A 21607-nucleotide genomic window follows, 5' to 3' on the forward strand; every position below is an offset into this window, starting at 1 on the left:
TACATTTTTTTCTGAGGTTATTTTAGTACAGTGCGAGAAAACAAAACAAAAGGCAAGATGTGAATAAGGGAGGAATTTGATGAAATGCTTGTGATTACACTCCAGTGTCATTAACTGCTCAGATCCCCCCAAATTTGGGAAGTTTGGCAAATCCTGCCCAACAGGATTTAGAAACTACACGTGTGTATGTGTGTGTTTTTACACTGTTGAGCCTGAGACAGAGAATTTTTCTTCTGCTTCCAGGGGCCAGCACTGGGGGCTGGACAACACCTCTCTTACTCTCTTTGCCCTACTCCCTCCCCACCCTCTTCAACTTGCCATCCATCCTGTGGGCTGTGCACACAGCACCCCCGACCTCCCCTCCTCCTCCTTCTTCTCTGACAGCTTTGCTCCACCAGCTCTGCACTGTGCCGGCCTTGAGAGGAGTAAGGGAGCAGAAAGAGGCACTAGAAGAGAGGATTTGCTCAACCGAGGAGAGACGGACAGGGGAGAGGGACCATGGCTGCTCTCTCTGCCTTGCTGAAGACCTGGGTTATTCTGCAGACCTTGTGCCTGGTTTTGGCTCAAGTGGTGAGTGGCACAGAAGAGCTCAAAACTTGATCGGGGCTCAAGGGTTCAGGGGGTAAGGGCCCTCGGTAAGGGTCCAGTCGGCTATGGATATCTTCAGGTGATCTTGTAGGTTTCGTGCCATCTTGGGCTGGATGAAGGGATTAAATAACCACAGCATGGAAGCAAGGATATAAGTGTGATGAGTACCCAGCTTTATAGAATGAATGTAGAAGAAAATGATTTTCAGGGGTGGAAGCTATCTTGTGGATCTTTCATGGATCACCCTTATCGTACACGGACTCTTAGGTCTTTCTAACCACGGCGCCCCCTCTTTTTTAAGGCACGGATTCATCATTACCTAGGCTACCTTTACAGGGGCCAAGAGGAGCACTATTTAACCAAGAATGATGGGATTTATTTTTTCAGTTTTTTGGGGGTCAAATCTTTGCAGCCATGCCAGATTTAAGGGGGGGAAAAGTCAGTGTGCACTGACACCGACACACAAACTTTGTCCACTGAGCGTGAAAGCTGTTATTCAAACAGACACCTACACGTTATCTTCTGGACTTACAGGAGTTTTCACTTTCAAGGATCATTCTGTGTTTTGTTTTGGGGGTTTTAACACCTGAAGAATTCAAAGTGGGATTTATTCTTTTATCACTTGATGGACTGACCCTTGCAATAAAATGTTGTTCAAGACAGGCAGTAGGATGGAGAAGGAGGGGGGTGGGTTGGGTGGGGGTAAACAGTGCCAGTCTTTTAGCCCTTCCTCCCACATTCCTCCTCGATCCTTTGTGTTTACCTCCTCAAAGATGCCAGTTTTATCATGTTATTTTTGTTGCAATGCTCCATGTTAAACTCACTCGGCTTTCAGAGTTGCCCACCTTAACCTGCAGTAACCACTCCGATATTTGGTTCTATGATGGAGGGTTAGGTTATATTTCCTTATTTGGGAAAATAAAACATACATCAAATGTGTTTTCATTTTTATAAAAATCCATGAAAATTAATATCCACTATGATATTACAATATATATTTAACATCTGTTAGTTATATATTCCACAATGATACTGCATCCTGATTGTTGCTACAGGCTACTGCACAGAGTGAATTAGTAAATGTTGCTGTTTGACCTTTTTTCCTCTCTGTCTGTGTTTCAGAGGGGTCCACCTGGACCTCCGGGCCCGCCAGGCCCACCCGGCCCCTCTGGCACTCCTGGGTCAGATGGCATTGATGTGAGTATCCACACAGGTTTGCCAAATAGGTTTTCCCACAAAGCTCCTCATTGTGCTGGAGAAATACCAAATCAGGAGGTGTGGCGCAGTACTGAATTCATACCAGCAGAGAGCGCTGCAAATGAAAACACCGGCACAAAAGAGCTCTGTTCCCAGCAGAGAGAGGGGTCTTTGAGAAGAGATCCTTGCCTCAGACCCGAGTTTGGGTCACAGTAACGTGATATGTGCGAGTTACTCAAAGGGTTAACAACAGGCAAAGTTGTGTAAATGTGTTGGAAACAGAAGCTGCTCTAGAGCAGTGTGGAGATAGCATGCTTTATGGCTCAATACCAAATCAAATGTAAAAAGTCTCTTTTTTTATTAGCATTTTAGCCAAAAAACTATTTTTAAAAGGCTCTTTATCTATCAATAAATGGTGTCAGTTTAGCATGTTATTAAACCTGTCACTCTTTGCTCACTCATCCAAAGGCTTAACAGTGGGATCAAAGCCTGATAGAAAACGCAGCCAGTGTGGCTGACGCTTACACTTCAGAGTCCATCTAAAGATTGCTTATAATATCAACACTGGAGCAACTGATTAACATCTGCCCGTGCACCTCTCTGTGCTCAGTACAGTATATATTTATGTGGCACATTTTTCTCATGCTGTCTCGTGAAATTTGCGACGTGATAAATCTTCCTAAATTCATTTCTATGAGGCGATGCGTAGCAATGAAAGGCATTTAGGTGATGAATATGATACAGTTGTGAACACAAAGGTGTAACCATGGCGTGTACTGTATGTTTAGTTGGGTTAACACATGCCCTTTGTCTATCTGCAGGGAGAGAAAGGGCGTCCCGGGTCACCTGGCCCACCAGTAAGTCTGTACTGTCACGGTGCCAGTTTAATTTTGCAGCAACTTTAACTTGTGATTTACTTGAACACGGTTTTTACGGTGTGGATTTTGCTGTAGGGGCAGAAGGGAGAGCCAGGAGAGCCAGGTCCTGACGGATCACCCGGGGAGAATGGCATTGATGTAAGTAAACTGTGTGCAAGAGAGAATGAAAAAAGGAGAAAAACTTTTAAAAATATTGCTTCCAGATTTTGAACTTCAATTTTGAAACGTATTTTCACAAGTTTTACAGCTTTTCCTTCAGACAAACACCTCCTCCATGGCCATTCATACGATGCCAAAGTAATTAAATGATAGATTTCTGTAATTTTGTGCATTTACTTGTTACAACTCAAGGCCAAAGAGTCATGCTGACAGGGTTTTTTCATTTACTACAGCAGCGTTTCTTTATCATGAAGAAAAAATGAGACATACTGTTGAAATTGTGCTTCTTTTTCATATATTAAGATATCCATTGATTAAATGTGTAGTTAGATTTCTCTACATTGACAGAAAGGGTAGCTTCACTGATGTAAGAGCAAAACGGGTTGTTTGTGGCCTGCGATGTAAAATAAGTTTAACATCCCTGCACTAGAGGCTCAGTCTTGTTTGTTGTCCTATATCCTGGATGATCTTTACAACATGCTATGTTTGTGATAGCACAGTCTGAGCACCCACAGGTCAGTGTTTTGTAGCCAGGATATCAGGTTCAAAGCTACTACCAGAAGTTTTAGGACTACATTTCACAAACTCAATCCCTCTTCTTTGCTTTTAATATGTTTACCTCCATGCAACCACATCACGCTAAAATATGACTAGATAATAAAATACGCACTACAAGTGGTCTGTAAAAAGAAACCAGAAAGCTTGATTTTGTTGTACCTCACAGATTATTCATTTTTTTATCGAGGTATCTGTTTTAACAGTGCTGAAAGGGGCTGGTTAATATTATTATTTTTTTCCTACATATTTACACCAGGTTTTTCCCCAGCTTTCCACAGAGAACATGAAACCTATCGAGAGTGGAGTTTGTCCAATTGTCATTGGAATAGATCAGTTTACATAAGAGCTTAGAATATTAGTAGGTGTTGATGACGTTAATCTGGTCTATATACTACACATTACTTGTTTTGCTCATGTATGTTTGTTTTAACTATAAAATAAGAGCCATATTATTATGGCATTGCAAGTCCTAACTACTGCCACTGTGCAGAGACAGAGACTCGTATATAACTGTGTCCTAGCTTTTTCAATTTGAGTTGCTGCTTCAGATGGAACTTGAGCATCAGTGCCAAACGGTCACATGCTAACAGAAGCACAAACACACACACACACACACACACACACACACACACACACACAAAACCAGGCATTCCTCAGAGGTTAAGCCAGTAATCTGCCCCGGAATCTCAGTCTCAGGTTTATTTCCCAATTACTTACCTGAACCAAGTCAACTTTGATTAAATGTGAGGTTAACCCTCCTGTGATGTTAATTATGTTTCATTTGTGACGGTTTTCAGTATATACTGCATAGCACATCTACCCGATTTCATTTCTTTCTGTTTGCCTCCAGGGTTTGATTGGAGCAAAGGGTGACCGAGGTCCTATCGGGAGACCTGGACCAAAGGCAAGTGTCTAAACCTTAACCTAAAAAGATTATTAGTGCAAAATCACAATTGTGCTGCTGTTCTGTGTGAAATCTGTTTGTGCTGCTGGTGGAATACTCTGAAAGGTTCAGATTTATAGAAATATAAAATCTCTGGGTAATGTTCCCTATGCCCTGTCACTGTGATGTTGAGAATGACGTCGAACTCCTGCTTGCAGGGGAAAGCGTGAGAATCGCTGTGTTGTTAAGGACTTTCTTTCATTCATCCTGGTGTGCTGTTTTCATTTCAAAAAGATATTGTCATTGTCATCTATATGTGTAATAATACCACAGTTAACCATCACAGATATGTTACTGATTTCTGTTGTTTGCAGGGTCAACCAGGTCCAACTGGTGAGCCCGGAACTCCTGTGAGTAAATCAATTTTTAACTGTCACTTTTTTTGGTTTTTGCAAACATTTTAAAAGAACTTAATATACAAAATGTCAACTCTAGTTTTCTGACAACTGCAGTTACAATGTAGCATCATAAACTGTACACAACAAACAGACACCATCACTTATTTCTTTGCATTTTACAACCCTGAGGTTTTGACTTTCCCATCCTATGAAACCATTTCTCCTTTTTGTTTTAGACAGAGAGAGTAGCAGATAGGGACTCATGACTCGGTGTAGTTAACAGGTGCATTTCTAATTCACTGTGGGAAAACAGAATGCCAGTTCCAGGTATTAAGACACAGCCTATTCAAAGAGAAGCTGAATAGCTTACCCCTTGAAGCTTATTTATATTGCTGTGGGAAATCTTTGTAAAGCAGATATAATCTGCTTAAGTGGCCATTGCCAGCTTGCACCATTGGGCATTATATATTAATTAACTTGTGATCACATCTTGGTGTTTTTTTTCCCCCTTCATGGGTTCCTGATCTTTGTTGTGGTCGTCGTGTTTTTCCGATTCTTCACATTGATTCCAACAATTTTAGCGATCTCCCTTTAGGATTTGTTTACATCTGTAATTCCGCATATGGAGGCTATCATCATCATCTTATAATCAGTGTTGGGAAGGTTACTTTTAAAATGTATTCCATTACAGAATACAGAATACATGCCCCAAAATGTATTCTGTAACGTATTCCGTTACGTTACTCAATGACAGTAACGTATTCTGAATACTTTGGATTACTTAATATATTATCATGCTTTTTACAACAACATGAATGTACTATTGCTGTGTGATTTATTACTATTACTGAAGGTCCGCGACTCCGAACTGTAGTAAAGGGACCTCTGACTAATACGGCGGGGTCCCTGTCGGCTCGTAGCCGAAAAATAGCTTTACTTTGTTGTGTGGGTCAACTTTTCTTGCGAGAGACAGAGAGAGGCGTTGAAAGACTGCTCCAACGGAACTTATTGTTTTCGGAGGAAAACACGAACACGGTGTACAGTCGAGTCTTAATAGCTTACTTACAACTGGGCTCGTCAGGCACTCTTCTTGGCTGCAGTGGTTATTATTATATTTACATGCTTCCAGCTCCCGTTTTTTCTCAATGACAACTCGTACCTTTCCATTATCCTTTTTTCTCCCTCCTCGCGCTCACAGACCCATAACGTGTATGGCAGTCCATTCTCCCTGCAGCACGGACTACACTGCCCATGATGCTACATTCTTTAGGGCTATGCCTGTAGCATTCTGCCTTAGCACAACAACAACGAAAAGGCGCTCTCTCACCCAGGAAACACACAGTCCAGAGAGAGAGCGTCGCCCTGTAACCATGGCAACCGTAACGCTGCCCCCTGGAACAACAGAACGTAGCTGTCAAACAAAACCGAAACAGTCCTGACCCGCGACAAAATGAAACAGGAAAGTACCGCAGTGTAATCCATTTATTTCAACAAAGTAACTGTATTCTGAATACCACCTTTTTAAACGGTAACTGTAACGGAATACAGTTAGGGGAGACCGGGGATAGTTGTAACATGGGTCAGTTGTAACACTTCCAATTTCTCCAATCAGGGCTAAGTTTCAAATGATGTGACTCATCCTGTGCATGCCCAATTCAGTTCTGCTATCACATGTGAAAAATCAGCACATTTTGTCAAAAACAGACAATTTAACACCAAAAAAAGTAATTTGTATGCCAAAAAGTAAGTTTTTCTACTTTATTTCAATTTCTAATAGCATTATCTGCTTTGCAGTTAAACTCATCAAACTTGAATTATGTTATTTGTATGTCTATGGGGATATATTCTGTGTAGGTCTTTAGTGCTAATGTTTTAGCCGTTGGCTGTAATGTAAGCTAGTTCATGGCTATAGGAGTCTGGGTCAGTTGTAACAGCAACAGTCTGGGTTAGTTGTAACAATAATGCAGATGTTACAACTTACCACACTATTACTTTAACTTATATTAAACAAGTTGGGGCAACAACATCAGCAGAGAGAGGTTCACTGGTCACATTTGTATATGCGGTTAATGCCATTGGCAACACAATTCCTCCACTGTTTGTGTTCCCACACATACATTATGAAGACCTCTGTGTCAGAGATGGACCAGTAGGAAGCACTGGTAGTGGAAATAAGTCAGGATGGGTGCAAGAAACAGATTTCCTCATCTTTCTGAAGCACTTTGCAAACCACACCAAGGTAAACCCTGAAAAAAATAATGGAATTGCGATGCTGGTGAACAACTACATTTTTTCAGCTTCATTGTTATGTTTAAAATTGGTGCAAGAGCTGTAGGTTATAATGCCCACTGAGCCAATGAGGCCAAACTCAAGGAAGACCAACCAAAATTAATGAAATATTCATTTGCAGAAAATTCCATAATTTGTCTTTTTTGGGGGGTTGGAATATGCTCAAAAGCTAGATTTCTGCATTCTGTCACACACACACATAGCTACATAAATGGCTCTAAGTGCATTCATGTGTTGAATAAACAAAGATTACATGTTAATGTTTTGTTAGTACCCTTATTTCATTGTGTTACATTTCACCCCAGGATATGTTACAACTAACCCAGACTATGGGGTTAATTGTAACATTTCACTCTTTGTGTTTGAGACCATACCATGCAATGGGTAACTGTGCTGCAGAGAAAATAGTTGCACTATTTTAATAGCAGAGACATGTAAATACTTTGCATTACATTTTGAATCCACTACCTTAAAAGAGCTCCAATTTACAGACAGAAATGTCAAAAATGTTACAACTATCCCCAGTCTCCCCTACTTATATTTTGTATTTTAAATACGTAACGGCGGTACATGTATTCCGTTACTCCCCAACACTGCTTATAATGAGGAAAATTATTATTATACTCTCACTGATTCATTCAGAAAATGTGTTGGAAAAAGCAGCCAGAAATGCACAGGAGCAATCGACGAGACAAGACACAACAGTGGTTGCAGATTATGTTGCAGATTATGTACAGAAATATTTAACAGTCCACGAGGGCTGGCTTGCTTTAAGTGGTCGTGTGAGAAACTGCAGTTTTTGGCACTAAAGATTTTCAGCCTTCAGAGGTTGCTCTCCACTACTTATATGCAAAGCCAAAAGGCTTTTCGTGTGGCTCCTATATATCATTCATTTCATTTTTTTCTGTTCAGTTACTCTGAGTGATGAATAAGTGATACCCAGTATTTAATATGTATTATGATTGGCACCATTCGAAACACTACCCAGTGATGGAAAGGAAACAACTCATCTCTTATATTATTTTATGAGGCAGCCATGCAATTTACTGCCAGGGACCTTCAGTCAAAATGTTTAGATAACACTTTTTTCTAATATCTCTATTTAATCTGTTATGCATGTATTCGAGAGACGTGCAATATCTGACTTTCTAACTGATCTCTAACAGCTTACTGGATCTTGTTGTTGTAGATCCAGTAAGCAGTTTGAAACCTAGAAATTCCCTGAGAACATAACTATCAGATAGAGATTAGAATAGAATAGTTTCATAATATACAAGTACATTCATGTAAGGCTGTATTGAAGTTCAGTGCTTGAGTAACTGTGCTCTCTGTATATTAATATAAAATGACTAATTGGCTAACATTATCTCATAGGGCTCTCGGGATACTTAAGAAATGAGTTATGATTGACTGAATTAGGCATTCTTTGCGAGCCTGCTCAGTTCTCTAACAAACATATTGCAACACAGCTGGTTTTTTAAGGCAACCTCCTTAGTGCCTTTTAGGTCACGCATGAATGCCTGACCAGCTGTGCCTCAATTTGGGTTCAGTTTATCCAAATGTGCTGTAAGATTTCTGCAGCTGACACGAGCCTGATGCAATCCTTAATAAAGGAGTCACACTCCATATTGTCATTAGATTCAGCCATTCCACACAAGCGATCATGAAGCATCAGCTGTAGCAGTCTTTCGCCACTAGGTGGTGCTCGATGTCCATCTATTGCACATCTTTGTAAGTCCAGCGTCATTCAATGTCATGCTTGAGCACAACACTATTAGTTAATCCGTTATTTAGCGTTAACAGGCGTACTGTCTGGGGGCTGTGCCATACACCCAGCTGTCTTACGCTCCACAGACAGGAGATCCAGCCCTGTGGGCTGTTCTTCCTCCAAGAAGGCTTACTTACTTAATTACTTTGTTTATAATTAATTCCAAGCAAAAGACACAGCAAACACAGACTGATTGTGTTCTGTGTCTTTGTTCCTGAGCGCTATTTAACCTGCACTGACACTGTACACACACATTACTGAATTCCTGCATTTGTTTTTAATTGGCTTTTGGAAACATTAATTGATACTCTGATGGATTGGTTCCACTTGTTACACAGTAATTTAACCCCTTGTCACTTTTGTCCACACAGGGACCTGGCCTTCCAGGACTGGCTGTAAGTAGCTTCTCTGGTATTGTGCAGTTATGCCTTCAACTCTTTAAAGTGTGGCAATAATTTGTCTCTGGTGGGATAAGTACATATCATCTTGTTTGTCACGCTCACTAACATAACTGTCCTGTATAGGGTATTCCAGGCCCAATTGGTCTCCCTGGTGAGATCGGACCAACTGGACCAAAGGTAAGGAAACTCCAGCTTCAGTTTATTATGGGGGCCTTTGTAACTTCTCAGAAGCTCTTAGTCACAATTTCTTACTCTCCTCACAAACATTTAGGGTATCCTTGGACCACCGGGACCTCCAGGACTTCCTGGACCTCCGGGCAAGCCGGTAATTGCGAGGAAAAATCGTATGAATTGTCATCTTTCTTTCTGACTCTATGTCACAAAGATCCTCGAGCTAAACACAAAACCACCTTTTGAAAAGCCTGTTTTTAAAAAAAAACCCATACACTAGTGTATCATATGTAGGTTTCCTTGTTGTTGTAGATCCATTAAGCAATTAGAAATCTGGAAAGATAGCATAAGCAACAGCCATTAACTGAAGCATTGCTTAAGACAGCAATCTCAGCATGTCAGCTGGTCTCAGTGCCTGCCACATCAGCTGATGCTCACCTGTGCATCCTATTAGCAAGTCTGATGTAGGGCATGCTATTCAAGCTGCTCCAACCAGCATAAAGTTCATGCTGCTTCTGCAAGCCGCATTGGGCCTAACATCTACTTCTACAATAGCGCCTCTATTTTATGCTATTTTCTGACTTATTCAGCGTCACGTTCTCTGTTGTTGGTGTCTGCTCTGGTCTTGATGCTACGCTATATGCTGTTAGGCCTCCTTAGCATGTGTGGTGAGGTTCCAAATATAAATAGTGCAGATGGAACAATTAGCCTGATATTAGTAAATGTTACATTAACATAAAAAATAATACCTGTTTGAACATGAAATATTTTATAATTGTATTGTTTACTTGCAGAACAGTTCATAGCGCTCTAGAGGACAAACATTCACAACGCCACTGCCTCATCCCAATTCCATTACACATAAGCACTAAAGCGCTGCTTGAATGTACCCAAAGTTAATCCACAGAAAGGATGTCACAGTAAACAATACATGAAGGCACTGAGACTGGTGAGATCGGCTTTAAAAACTTAATAAATAAGCTACCGGGAGTTCATTAGGCTTAATCAGGCGTACATTTTCATCAGTCTAATTGTTGCTGACTGAAATGACTGAATGAGATCACAGGCAAGGACATACTGCTGATGCCATGCTTAATGCGTGCTCTATCCAGCACACAGTTAATGTTGGCGTGTGTGTTTTTAATGCGCCGAATGGTAACAAAACACCAAGCGCAGCCAGAGATGACTGCTGCTTGAACAAGTCCCAACAGACACTAAGTGGTGATGCACTAAAAACAGTTTTAAGAGGTATGCTTTTAAGTCATTTTCCAGCGGCGTATGAACTCTCCTGTGTGCATCTCTGTGATTCCAAGAAGGGGAGGGGGGTGCTTCATTGAGAGTGATGTTCCCAGCCCAGGGGAGTGTATTTGTTTAGCTTTAGTGCTGTCCTAGGGTAAATAAACCCCCATTAGATCAGTGGGCTGTCTCATCTGGCTGTTGCAGAAATACATCAGCACCTGTAGAGATACTTTAACTTTCTAACTCAATCCATAAACAGAGAGGGGGAAAAATGGAGGAAGAAATAGATGGAGTGAAAGAGGGAGAGAGTGCTGGCTCAGCTTGGGAGGGTGGTAGACGCAACTGACTGCCAACTGTGACTGGGTGACTTTGCTCATCCATGTATCTGTCTGTCTGCTTAGGGTCCTCCAGGCAAGTTTATTGTTGGAGAAGAGGGTAGTGCAGATTTCGAGGTAAGATCTAAAGATTCCTCCTCTCTTGCAAATCTATTCTGACACAACTTCACATTTTATAACCCATACACTGCATATCCTTCTCACTATCTTTTCCCAGTGTCCTCTCAACTGCCCAGCAGGACCTAAAGGCCCACAGGGACTGCAGGGAGTCAAGGTGAGTAATCTGTCTGATTCAGGCATCAGTGATCGTTTCGCATTACCAAATTATTATGACACCATCCTGCCTAATTGTTTCCCCTCTAGGGACACAAAGGACGTGCCGGTGCTCTCGGAGATCCTGGCAGCATTGGAAGACCGGTGAGCTGCTACAATCTCCGCTTGAGAGGATATGCGCGTGCACTCAGACACCCATACGTGTACATGCCGTACAGTTGCTTTTGCACACTCACCCACCGTACAGGACCAAGGGGAGGCGAGGATTAGCTCTAATGAAGCCCCCTGAGGCACATGACTGGCATTAATCTGGCTGCGATTAGTCAGGCCTGGCCCTGGCTCTGGAGTCAGCACGCAGCAAGCCAGATGAAAGGGGTGGTGAGGAGCCAGGTACATGAAGAGTTGGATGAGAGAGTCAGGGTTAGCGCGGGCCTCTCACCTCGCTGTATTAAGCAGAGCTAATGAGCATACTGTGGGCTCCAAGGGAGCGGCTAGCCAAGCCCCAGGAATTAGCCTCTGATCTTCCCACACAAGGAGCTTTCTGGCAGCGCTTGCTTTAGATGCTCAAAACACTCAACGCATCAAGCAAGCGCTCCTCCGAGGCCGACCAGTATTTTAAAGGAGCTGCCTGGCTCTCTTTTCTTCTAAAACACAATGAAAGCTGTTTACATCCTCACCAGTTGTTTAAATGGATACCAACAGGGTTTGCTGTATCACTGATGCCCACGTGATGCCAAAGATGGAGTAAGACTATCAGATTTATCTTTAAAGTGCGGAAAAAAAAACAAGAACTTAATGAACCTGCTGAGGATGGCGAGCAAGATTCTGGAAACCCAGCAAAAATAATATTTCTTTATTGGCATATAAACAAATGGTTTGAAGTGTCCAGTTCAGGGGTCGCATCATTAAAAGGCCAGGCTAATAGACTGCTCAGGCTAAACTGAGTGTTGATGAAAAGTGTGTAACTTCAGCAGGGAAACAATTAGGCCAGCTTAGCTTATTGTTGAGCTGAGCATCTAACTGAGTTCCTAAATCCTCCCAGTAACGCGAAAATCTCCCTGATTATGTTTGTTTAATCCGTGGCCTTCTGGATATGCAAGAACAAGTCGTGCTTTCGGGGAGTAACAATTGGCGCTTTGACTATTATTCCCGGTTTGCCCAAGATTTCAGTCTTTATGCTAAGCTTATCCCGACTTATCCCGGCACAAGAGTGCCATCGAGTCTTCGTTTCCGCCCCTTTAACAGTCTTGGCAAACCCATTATGCGCTGATTGAACTGCTTCAGGTGCTGAAGACCACCAGAGGATGGTGTGAGCAGGCTGCAGATCATCGATACATGCAGATATCAGAAACGGGTTTCAATGAGATTTTTTGGTAAATGTTTGCAAGTCAAACATATAGAGACAAAACTAAATGAAATCTGTGGTTTGATTAAACGTTTTTCAAGGTTTCACAATTGCTTCCCGGCACATATGCTACAGGGCGAAGCACATACTTATTATTATTAATAATCTTTTTTTTTGTTCTTCATCAGGGCCCCAAGGGAGAAGTTGGCATCTCTGGGGAGCAGGGCATCCCAGGACCTTCAGTATGATGATAATTAAATATTTATAATTTTCATATTATAATCTACATAGTATCATCTCAAATAGCCATTTCTTGTGGACAACGGTGTCTGTCTTACCATAGTTTGCCTCTCTTCTAAGGGTCCCATGGGTCTGAGTGGTTATCCAGGAATGATGGGTCCCAAAGGAGAACCAGTGAGTACTACACTCAGTTTATCACATATAAAAAGCATATTGGCTTTTTGTTTTTCTCCCTCTTTCTCTCTCTCTCAGTACTGCTCTCATTCTTAGATGAGCACCAAGGAGGCACAGCCAGACTTGCCCCCACTCTACAAACATCATCCATTACCAGCAATGGGGACATATGGAAATGATGCTAACACAAATCTCTCTCCCTCTCTAATGAGTTGGGGTTGTCTGGGTCCACGGTGCCTCCATCTGTAGTTAATGATCCGCTGTAGCCATCCGTCTTACTGTTAACATTAGCCACGTTAGCCAAGTTAGCACCCCGGCTTAGTGCCAAAGCAAGAGTGCCTGGCTCTCTGTGTAGCTCCCATTAAAGAAGTGAGTTAAGCTCTAATTATCCCTTTATCACAATGAGTGGTAGGCTACCGCGACTTAGCTCCCTCTCTGATCCGAACAGATTGATGGCACTTTGTTGTTTTCCCTCAGGGCCCTGGTGGGTACAAGGGCATCGGCGGACCAGTAGGACCTCCTGGGCCACCTGTAAGAACGCACACACTTAAAGACACGCAAATACAAATTCAGCTACTCATATAAAGAGGTATATTCATACACTGAATTCACTAAGGCAACTGTGAGTCTGCTCTTTTCTTTTCAGGGTGAAGAAGGACCTCGTGGACCACCTGGAGAGCCAGGCGATAAAGGAGACAAAGTGGGTGACTCTTGTAGTGGTTTCCCTGAAAGTTTTTTTTTTTTTTTTTTGTCAAGGCAGTGGTGTGTGTAAAAAAAAAAAAAAAAGAAGAAGCTATTTCAGAGCTTGAATGGAGGCAGCGATACTGATGTGCGCCGTGGCTCTACTGAGGCTGATTTCTTTATCTTCTGCAGGGCAGCCGAGGTATCCAAGGCCCACAGGGTGCAGTTGGCAAAAAGGGAGAGAATGTGAGTGAACGCACTTTTGTTTTTTCAGGCCACAGTTGTGGAGGTGCTTGGCAAGGTGTGCCAAATGAAGTCCACTGACTCATCTGCCTGCTTTTTCAGGGTCTGCCGGGTATTGATGGGAAAGATGGCACACCTGGCATTCCTGGAATCAAGGTAAGTGTGTGCCAGCAGTGATAATGATGAGTAACTTCAATCGGAGGTGAAAAAAACAAAAACATTAATTTATTCTTCTTCTGCTCTCATTTATGCAGGGTGGCCCCGGTCAGGCCGGGATGCCCGGTCCTCCTGGTCCTCAGGGAGCAGCGGTGAGTGATCATTCGACGGGGGCGTGCGTGTTTTGTCGGAGAACTGTTCGACAACGCCGCCAAAAAAAAAAGCACATGCAAATAAACAGTCATTGTCACTCAGACCACGTAGAAGCGCAATCTGTTCTTCTCTTGAATTCAACAAAGCCAGAACACAGACAAGGGAAACCAGCTTGAAGCGGTGTGTAAAATTTCGGTGTGTTTTGTTTTCTGGGCAGTCATCCAGGTTAACAGTGACCCCGTGACCCATGCTGCTTTAGAATAAAAAGCACCTTGAAAATAGCATTCTCTCTTCAACCGCAAGCAATTTATCACAATCAGACCAGTGGGTAGACATAAGTGTGTGTTTGTGCGCGCGCCGTTCTGACTAACGGGTAATGGAGCATGAGATGTGCACTGCATGAGATGCTGCGCGGTCACTGCAGTGACACTAACACTCCCTAAAACTCATACACTGCAACTTAGCCTGCTTTATGTCAAACTGTGATACAGCAACCACACACACACACACACACACACATAACATCACTGCAAGGTCTACAACTGTGGCAATCACACCACAAGCCTATTTTTACCATTATCATTATATCAAACTGCATTATTACCGCCAACTGCCGACGCCTACGTAGCCATGTGCATTTCACGCTTGCGTTCCTGAAACGTGTCTGATGTGCAGATATGTAGCTTTGATTAGGACTGTTTTCAGCATTGTTTATTCCATCTTCAGGGATTACCTGGCAGCCCAGGAGCTAAAGGTGGACCTGGAGCAAAGGTATGCCTTCTACATGTTCATACTGCAAGTTTGAGATAATGCAGCCCGGGGTATGTACATGAATTCCCTGTGAGCCAAAGCTTAGGCTTCAGACTCCTCTAAACACCAAGTTTCCAGACAGTGCTTCCACTCTCGTCTCCATATGTCAGTGAGAGTGGATATTGCTAACATTGCCATTTTAGACACACACAGCTCTGGCAGTGAGAAGAGAAGCCCCAGCCACCTGCTTTTTAAACCTTTTGTCTGAGAGATGCGTAAAGGGAGGGGAACTACAACAACTTGTTTCAGACTCTTGATGAACTAAGAAGATTTAACCCCCCCACTCTATGTTGGACTGTGAATCGTGTACATTTTCTCTAATAGAGTCCATGAATAAAAATGATGTGGAAATGAGCATAACAGGTTTTCATGTTCTTGTAATGTGTGTAATGTGTGCCTTTCTTTTAATATTCTTCTTATAATATTCTTTTTCTAGGGGGAACCTGGACCTAGAGGTCATGTTGGCTTGCCTGGGCCCTCTGGACCTTTGGTAAATATATGATTGTTTCTCTTCTTTGTGGTCAACTTGAATTTCAGGGTTTTTTTAATATAGCACCAAATCGCAACAACAGGCACCTCAACAGTCTTTATATTGTAATATAAAGACTGTGGTAATAGATAACAATCAGATGACTCCCTATGAGCAAGCACTTGGCAACAGAGGGAATGAAAAGTAAGGATCTGGTTAGTGTCTACCCAGATGCTTACTCTGGATGGCATTCATAGCAAAGTAGAAAAACCGTTAAAAGCTATAGCATATAGTGAATAATTGTACTTTCTCCCTTTCTCAGGGTGAGCCTGGTATTCCTGGTGAGCCTGGTATGCAAGGAATCCCTGGACCTAAGGTACAAACCTGAATATCACAATAAAACACTAGCGGCAGCTGCTGCTTACTCACCTCACCTGATGTCCGCAGGGCGACAGAGGGGAGCGAGGACCAGTTGGGCCACAGGGAGCAGCCGGCAAGCCTGTAAGCTGCACCGTGTCTTTTTCAGACATCATAACGCGCTCTTTACTTCAAACACATCATGCAGCAGAGCTTCTGTTTTCCCCTCACAGGGAAGCAAAGGAGAGAGAGGGCCCATCGGTGTGCCTGGCGCCCAGGGTCTCAGTGGAACAAAGGGAGACAAGGTCTGTGGACTTTGTGATAATGCAGTTACACAAAGCTGCATATTGGGGGCAGTGTTTACTCACAGTGAAACCCTTGAATGAGTGAAGCAATATAAATGATAATCTAGGCATAATCATGTTCCTTGTTTTAGAAATGAGGCAACATCTTTCTTAGTTTGTGGTCTCTGGTGTCGCTGGTTTCAATCAGTACTGAATCCTTGTTTTTCTGAGGATAATCCAGTTTACATTTGTCCACATTTACATTTACTCCGTCTCTCCTGCCAGGGCTTCCAAGGAAAAGTCGGGTCAAAGGGGGGCATTGTGAGTAGCACCTCTTTTAAACTGCACCACTGGCTCCGTACTTAAGAATACTTTCAAGAGCCTTTTTCATTCCCCTTATTCTTCGTTACCTCTCTGTCGCTTTTAGGGTGACCCCGGAGTCGAGGGATTGGCCGGCGAAAAAGGCGAAAAGGTAAAAACGTGGACATTTGTTCCAGCACAGACTTAAGCTGCTTTAAAGTAGTTGGTGGTTTTTGTTGCCATAAGGACCACAAAAAGTTTCCAAGTTTGAAAAGAAAAAGGAAATAAATAAATGCAACTTTTAGGCTTTAGATTAAAAAAAAAAAAAGGTTTAAACATTTGGTTCTGGAGGCATCAAAGCAGAGAGTTGTATACAAGAAAATGTTGGAAGCATTACCAAAGTTAAGAAGAAGAAGAGGATGTCTGTTTTTTTTCAAATTTGCATACAAATCCCCATTATAATCCAGATGGCAAATAAGCTATTTACATGACAGTGAGGCAATGATGCACATTTGGGTCTTTGAAGCTGCATTTTTAGATGTTCATTTACAATATTCATCCTTGAATTATTGCTCAGTGAGTGTCTCCGAGGCGCAAATGATGGATGGAAATGATGAATGGGGAAAATGACTTTCTGTCTTTGCTGTGACAGGGTTTGTCTGGCGAACCTGGGCCCAAAGGACAGGTGAGAGTTACAACGAGTAGAAATCTGACTGCAGGGATGGACTTGTTTTGCTTTATTCTTTCCTTAGTCATATCCACCTTTCTATAAGTCAACCCTGACCTTTAACTCTGTAACCCAAAGCCTATGGTATTAATTATAAGAGTTAATTCTCATTATTCATGATGTGCTGGGCCTCACTGGGTTGATTCTCTTTTTCTTCACAGCAAGGAATCAGGGGTGACACTGGACACAATGGACCCACTGGAGATCCTGGCAAACCAGGAGACCAGGGACCACTGGGGCTGCCCGGTCCTAGGGGGCTTAATGGAGAACGAGGAGTACCTGGTATGCCGGGCATTCAGGGACCAGCAGTGAGTCCAGTTCCACTCTTAATCACAGACACATACAGACAGAACACCAATCAGTGTTTAGTCAGTGCTCAGTGTTCTCCTCCTCTCTCCAGGGACGTGATGCATCTGACCAGCATATTGTTGAGGTTGTGCTGAAGATGATGCAGGGTGAGCATCTAGACCTGCTTTAATCTCCTGAGGAAACATCAAAGATCAGTTAATCAAAATGATGATGTCCTCTCTTCTGTTACAGAGAGGCTAGCGGCCGTGGCAGTAAGCGCCAAGAGGGCTGTGCTTGGTGGTGCAGGTGTAATGGGGTCTCCCGGACCGCCTGGACCTCCAGGGGCATCTGGGCCTCAGGGACCACATGGCTTACCTGGTGCCCGCGGCATCCCCGGCATTATTGGAGCACCTGGGCAAATTGGAAACACAGGGCTTAAGGGTAAAACTAAACATTAGTACTTTTGCATATTGTTGAACTTCTCAGGCATTAAACGTGTTTTTTTAAACGTGTTTTTTTTCTTTCATCTACCTCAGGAAAAAGAGGTCCAAAGGGAGTGAGAGGTGATCCAGGTAGACCTCACTCAGGTCCACCAGGAGCTCCAGGAATACAAGGTAAGACCTGAAGCCTTCTAAATGAACCTGTAAGGTAAGATTTTGTGCATATTCCTAGGCAATTCAGTTCAATTTGATTCAATTCAGTTTATTTCATGACGTTTTAACAAACACTGTCAGCTCAGGGCACTTTATATTATAGGGTTAAAGACCCTCCAATAATACAGAGAAAACCCTGGCAATCAGACAACCCACCATGAACATGCACTTGGCGACAGTGGGGAGGAAAAACACACTTTTATAAGGAGTTAAGTTGTGTTAAGCTGATGTAAATTACATGATATCACAGGATCTGTCAAATCTGTGTAATTCCACCTCCATCATGGCTGGGCCTCAGCAGAATGCCACTAAAAACTGTGCAAATCACACAGTACTCACTGTCACTGCAATCTGAGGGCAGAACCACAAAATCTAGTGACATTGCCACCTAAAACTTTGTTATAAAAAACAAAAAAAAAACCTTCTTGTTTACAGCATACTCTCATTTTCAAATTTTAAGATGCAAATGGGAGTGCCAGAGGGATGGAGAATTTTTGAATAGTAATATTCTGGTGACTGGGCCAAAAGTCAACACAGCTGCTGCATAAACGTAACTTACAATGGATTCACTTGTGAAATCAAGAAATTTTAAGATTCTGGACAGCCTTTAAAAAAAAGTGCAGTGTGCGTGTGACACAGCAATACAATCAAATGCAGTAAAGTCAGAACCTGTGTATGAGCTCAAATGTGTCTCTTCATCCCTTCACATGGATTTTGTTGGTCTCTAAAGAAGCAGAGAAGCTTCAGTGGACATTTAAGTCACATGTACATCAACGTGTACTCACAAAGTGTGTCTCAATTGCACTTCGCCTACATTCAACCTAGCTTTTATACCTCAGTCGAGTGTAACAATCTTTTCTTGGGGCACTGTAGTAGTCCTTCCACAAAGTTTTTTTCATGAACACAGATAAGAAGAGGAAGAAGAAAGGTACTGCAAGCAACTGAAGGACCTGACATTACTGCTCTCGCCACAGGAGAGCCTGCTGAAAGGCATTTTAAAGGCATCATTAACTCCAGTAATTTAACAGATGCTCTTGAATGAGAATGTAATAGGCTTGCAACAGCACACGCTAATTCAAATACAGGGAAACACACTCACACTTCTGTGTGCACACATGCACACAACTTAAATATATGCATGCATACAGTACACACATGTAATCCAAGTCCAGAATGGGGTTTCCAACCCTTAGAATGAAATTTGGTGCAGTTAATCTTTTTGACCCCTCGAAATCAGTTAAATCCCATTTGATGTTAAACTCTGTCACTCTGCAGGCCCCCCCGGTATCGATGGAGTGGCTCGGGACGGTAGGCCCGGAGAGAGAGGACCTCAGGGAACACCTGGAGAGGCCGGTCGCCCCGGTAAGTCGGGCCCGCCGGGTCTCCCGGGATTCTGCGAGGCAGCGATGTGCCTGGCCGCGTCTGCTTACACCTCACCGAGACTACAGGAGGCGGGAACGATCAAAGGACCCAATGTTTAGAGGCCCCGTCTCCCCATAAGCAGATCACAGCACCTGGGAGAGAGGGAGCAAGGCAAGGAAAAAAAAAAGGCGAGAGACCACTCTTCTCAACATCAAGAACGAGAGGTGGGGGGGGGACAATAATAGTACATTGACTGCATGTGTAGCCCCCCCCCACCGCTCCTTCCTAGAACTGACAACCTGAAGTTTTGACTGGTGGGACATCATGATCTTAATCCTCCACATCACCATGACAACAGCAGCTCACAGCCACCCACCTCCGTCTGAAATCTCAAGTGGTTTTTTTTGGATGTCGGTGTCAGCGCCGTCCAAATATCCCAGTCCTGCTCAAGCAGTGAAAGAGGAACAGATTTTATATTACATCCCTCTTTTTTTTTTGGTCTCTCACCAAGTCAAAGCATCTATGAGCTGAAAGAAGCTAAACCAAATGTGGTGAAGGATGCTTTTTTCCTTGTTTGGTCACTTTCAATGTTTTTTTTTTTTTCCATATGCAATATTTTGTCAGAGGAATGTTTTGAAGTTTTAACGCCCTGCCTCTTTTCCAACATCACACCCGTTGCCTTAAACGTGTACCCCGAAAACCTGACTAATAAATGATTGCAGCCCCAGTTTCCACTCAGTACTGTACCGCATTGTAAAATGTAGTCTTTTTCATTTGTAGGCTTGAGTGAGATCCCTGATTTACCTCATGTGTACACTGCCTTCCCTTCCCAATCCCCCGCTTTCAACCCAAGTCTCGTTTTAGAAACTAACAACTAGCTTTATCTCTTCTTCTTGTTGCCTGGCAACAGCATATCCCGATGGGCACTCCCATCTCCCACAATGCAGTGCTGTAAATCTTTGTAAATGTGTGTTGATTATTATGTAGAGGAAAAGGAATGGGTTACGATATGCACCAACAAAAATCCTGTGTTAATGAAATCAGTGAGTAATAAGGAGTTCCTACAGAAATAATGACTCCTCCTCAGAGCAAATCAGTTAACGGTCCTAATGTGCTTTCTGTGCCACTGTCAACTTTCCATGGGAGGTCGGTGCTTTAACGACAACTTATTTTCATCAAAAGAAGCTATTTATTGTTCTTTATATATAATCATCTGTAAAAAAATAAATAAAGTTGTTTGCTGGCTGTTCAGGCAATCCTAGACTAATAAAGAGGAACCTTTTCTAAGAGCCAATGTTCTTCTGTATCATGTTGGGAATGGAAAATGATCTATTTCAATTCGTTTTTCTTGATATTTGTCCTCGTCCAAATCTTTAAGAGCACCCATGTATGCATGTAAATAAACTCCCATGCGTCCTAAGCTGCATACGCTCAGCATCTTTTAATAATCTTGCACTACCGAGGCAAAAAGTTGCAACCATTCAGCACTACTAGACTGCGCACATCAGATTCTAAATTGCTCAAGGGCAGTATTTGCAACTGACAGGTCAGTTGCTTTTGCGATGTCATAGCTTTGTGCCTGGGGGAAAAGATAGCAAGAACTGTGAGAAGCATTCAGGGATGTCTAACATTTTAACATTATGAGTTGGTCTATTTTTTTCTAAAGTCTTAGGAATAATAATTCAACATTATCGACAGTTCAGTATGACAGAGTGCACGAACCTCAGTTTCTCTATTGAAAGTCTTGTGTTAGATCAAGGTACAGCCTCTAAAGTTAAAAACAAAAAAGCCAACAGAAGTTGCAAACAAGTTCCTCTTGTGGCTGGCTAAAAAAATGGACTGAAATCTCCACAGACTTACGTGTTTAAATGCTCAACTTTGTAGCATTATACATAAACCCAATAAAAAAACAAAACAAAAAGAAAAAAAGAACAACTTTTGTCTTTTTTTATATTGTTCTGCTTTGTGTCAACTTGTACCTCAACATGATAGTGTGTGGTGGGGGTTTTTTTGTCCATCCAGCTGGATGGTGACGCTGTAGGCTGACAAGTGCTTCAACTCCTGCAGCTATAGCCAGTTAGTGATTGCTATTGTATTCTTAATCCACTAATTCGATAACTGAAGTGAACCATTTGGTGCTCTTTTAGTGAATTTTCTGACTAATTTGACTTGCTGATAGTATGAACCATCTGTGACAGGTGAGACCTGGATCCCAATCTCCAGGTCTC

At 42.6% G+C, this 21607-nt stretch overlaps 1 protein-coding gene across 1 annotated transcript; it reads left to right on the forward strand.

Moving 5' to 3' along the window:
* Positions 1-262: 262 nt before the first annotated feature.
* Positions 263-20803, forward strand: col9a2 (procollagen, type IX, alpha 2). Its single transcript, XM_082521972.1, has 32 exons — positions 263-570; positions 1711-1785; positions 2607-2642; positions 2739-2801; positions 4231-4284; positions 4638-4673; positions 9090-9113; positions 9243-9296; positions 9391-9444; positions 10931-10981; positions 11082-11138; positions 11228-11281; positions 12671-12724; positions 12843-12896; positions 13374-13427; positions 13543-13596; positions 13770-13823; positions 13923-13976; positions 14075-14128; positions 14856-14900; positions 15376-15429; positions 15731-15784; positions 15856-15909; positions 15999-16070; positions 16335-16370; positions 16477-16521; positions 17002-17034; positions 17238-17384; positions 17477-17531; positions 17617-17805; positions 17901-17978; positions 19293-20803. Exons 1-32 carry the CDS (start codon positions 499-501, stop codon positions 19496-19498), a joined length of 2076 nt encoding a protein of 691 aa, XP_082378098.1. The 5' UTR covers positions 263-498; the 3' UTR covers positions 19499-20803.
* The last annotated feature ends 804 nt before the right edge of the window (positions 20804-21607 follow it).

Source organism: Aulonocara stuartgranti (genome assembly GCF_965226115.1).
Source record: "Aulonocara stuartgranti genome assembly, chromosome: 22".
Classification (NCBI taxonomy): Eukaryota; Metazoa; Chordata; class Actinopteri; order Cichliformes; family Cichlidae; genus Aulonocara; species Aulonocara stuartgranti.

What these genes read in the sequence shown, in the direction of transcription:
- col9a2 (XM_082521972.1), top strand. Translation starts at nt 499, where the DNA reads ATGGCTGCTCTCTCTGCCTTGCTGAAGACCTGGGTTATTCTGCAGACC. An exon ending in TCGGACCAACTGGACCAAAG is followed by an intron (nt 9,297 to 9,390) that starts GTAAGGAAACTC and finishes ACAAACATTTAG; the next exon opens with GGTATCCTTGGACCACCGGG. An exon ending in CTGGACCTCCGGGCAAGCCG is followed by an intron (nt 9,445 to 10,930) that starts GTAATTGCGAGG and finishes CTGTCTGCTTAG; the next exon opens with GGTCCTCCAGGCAAGTTTAT.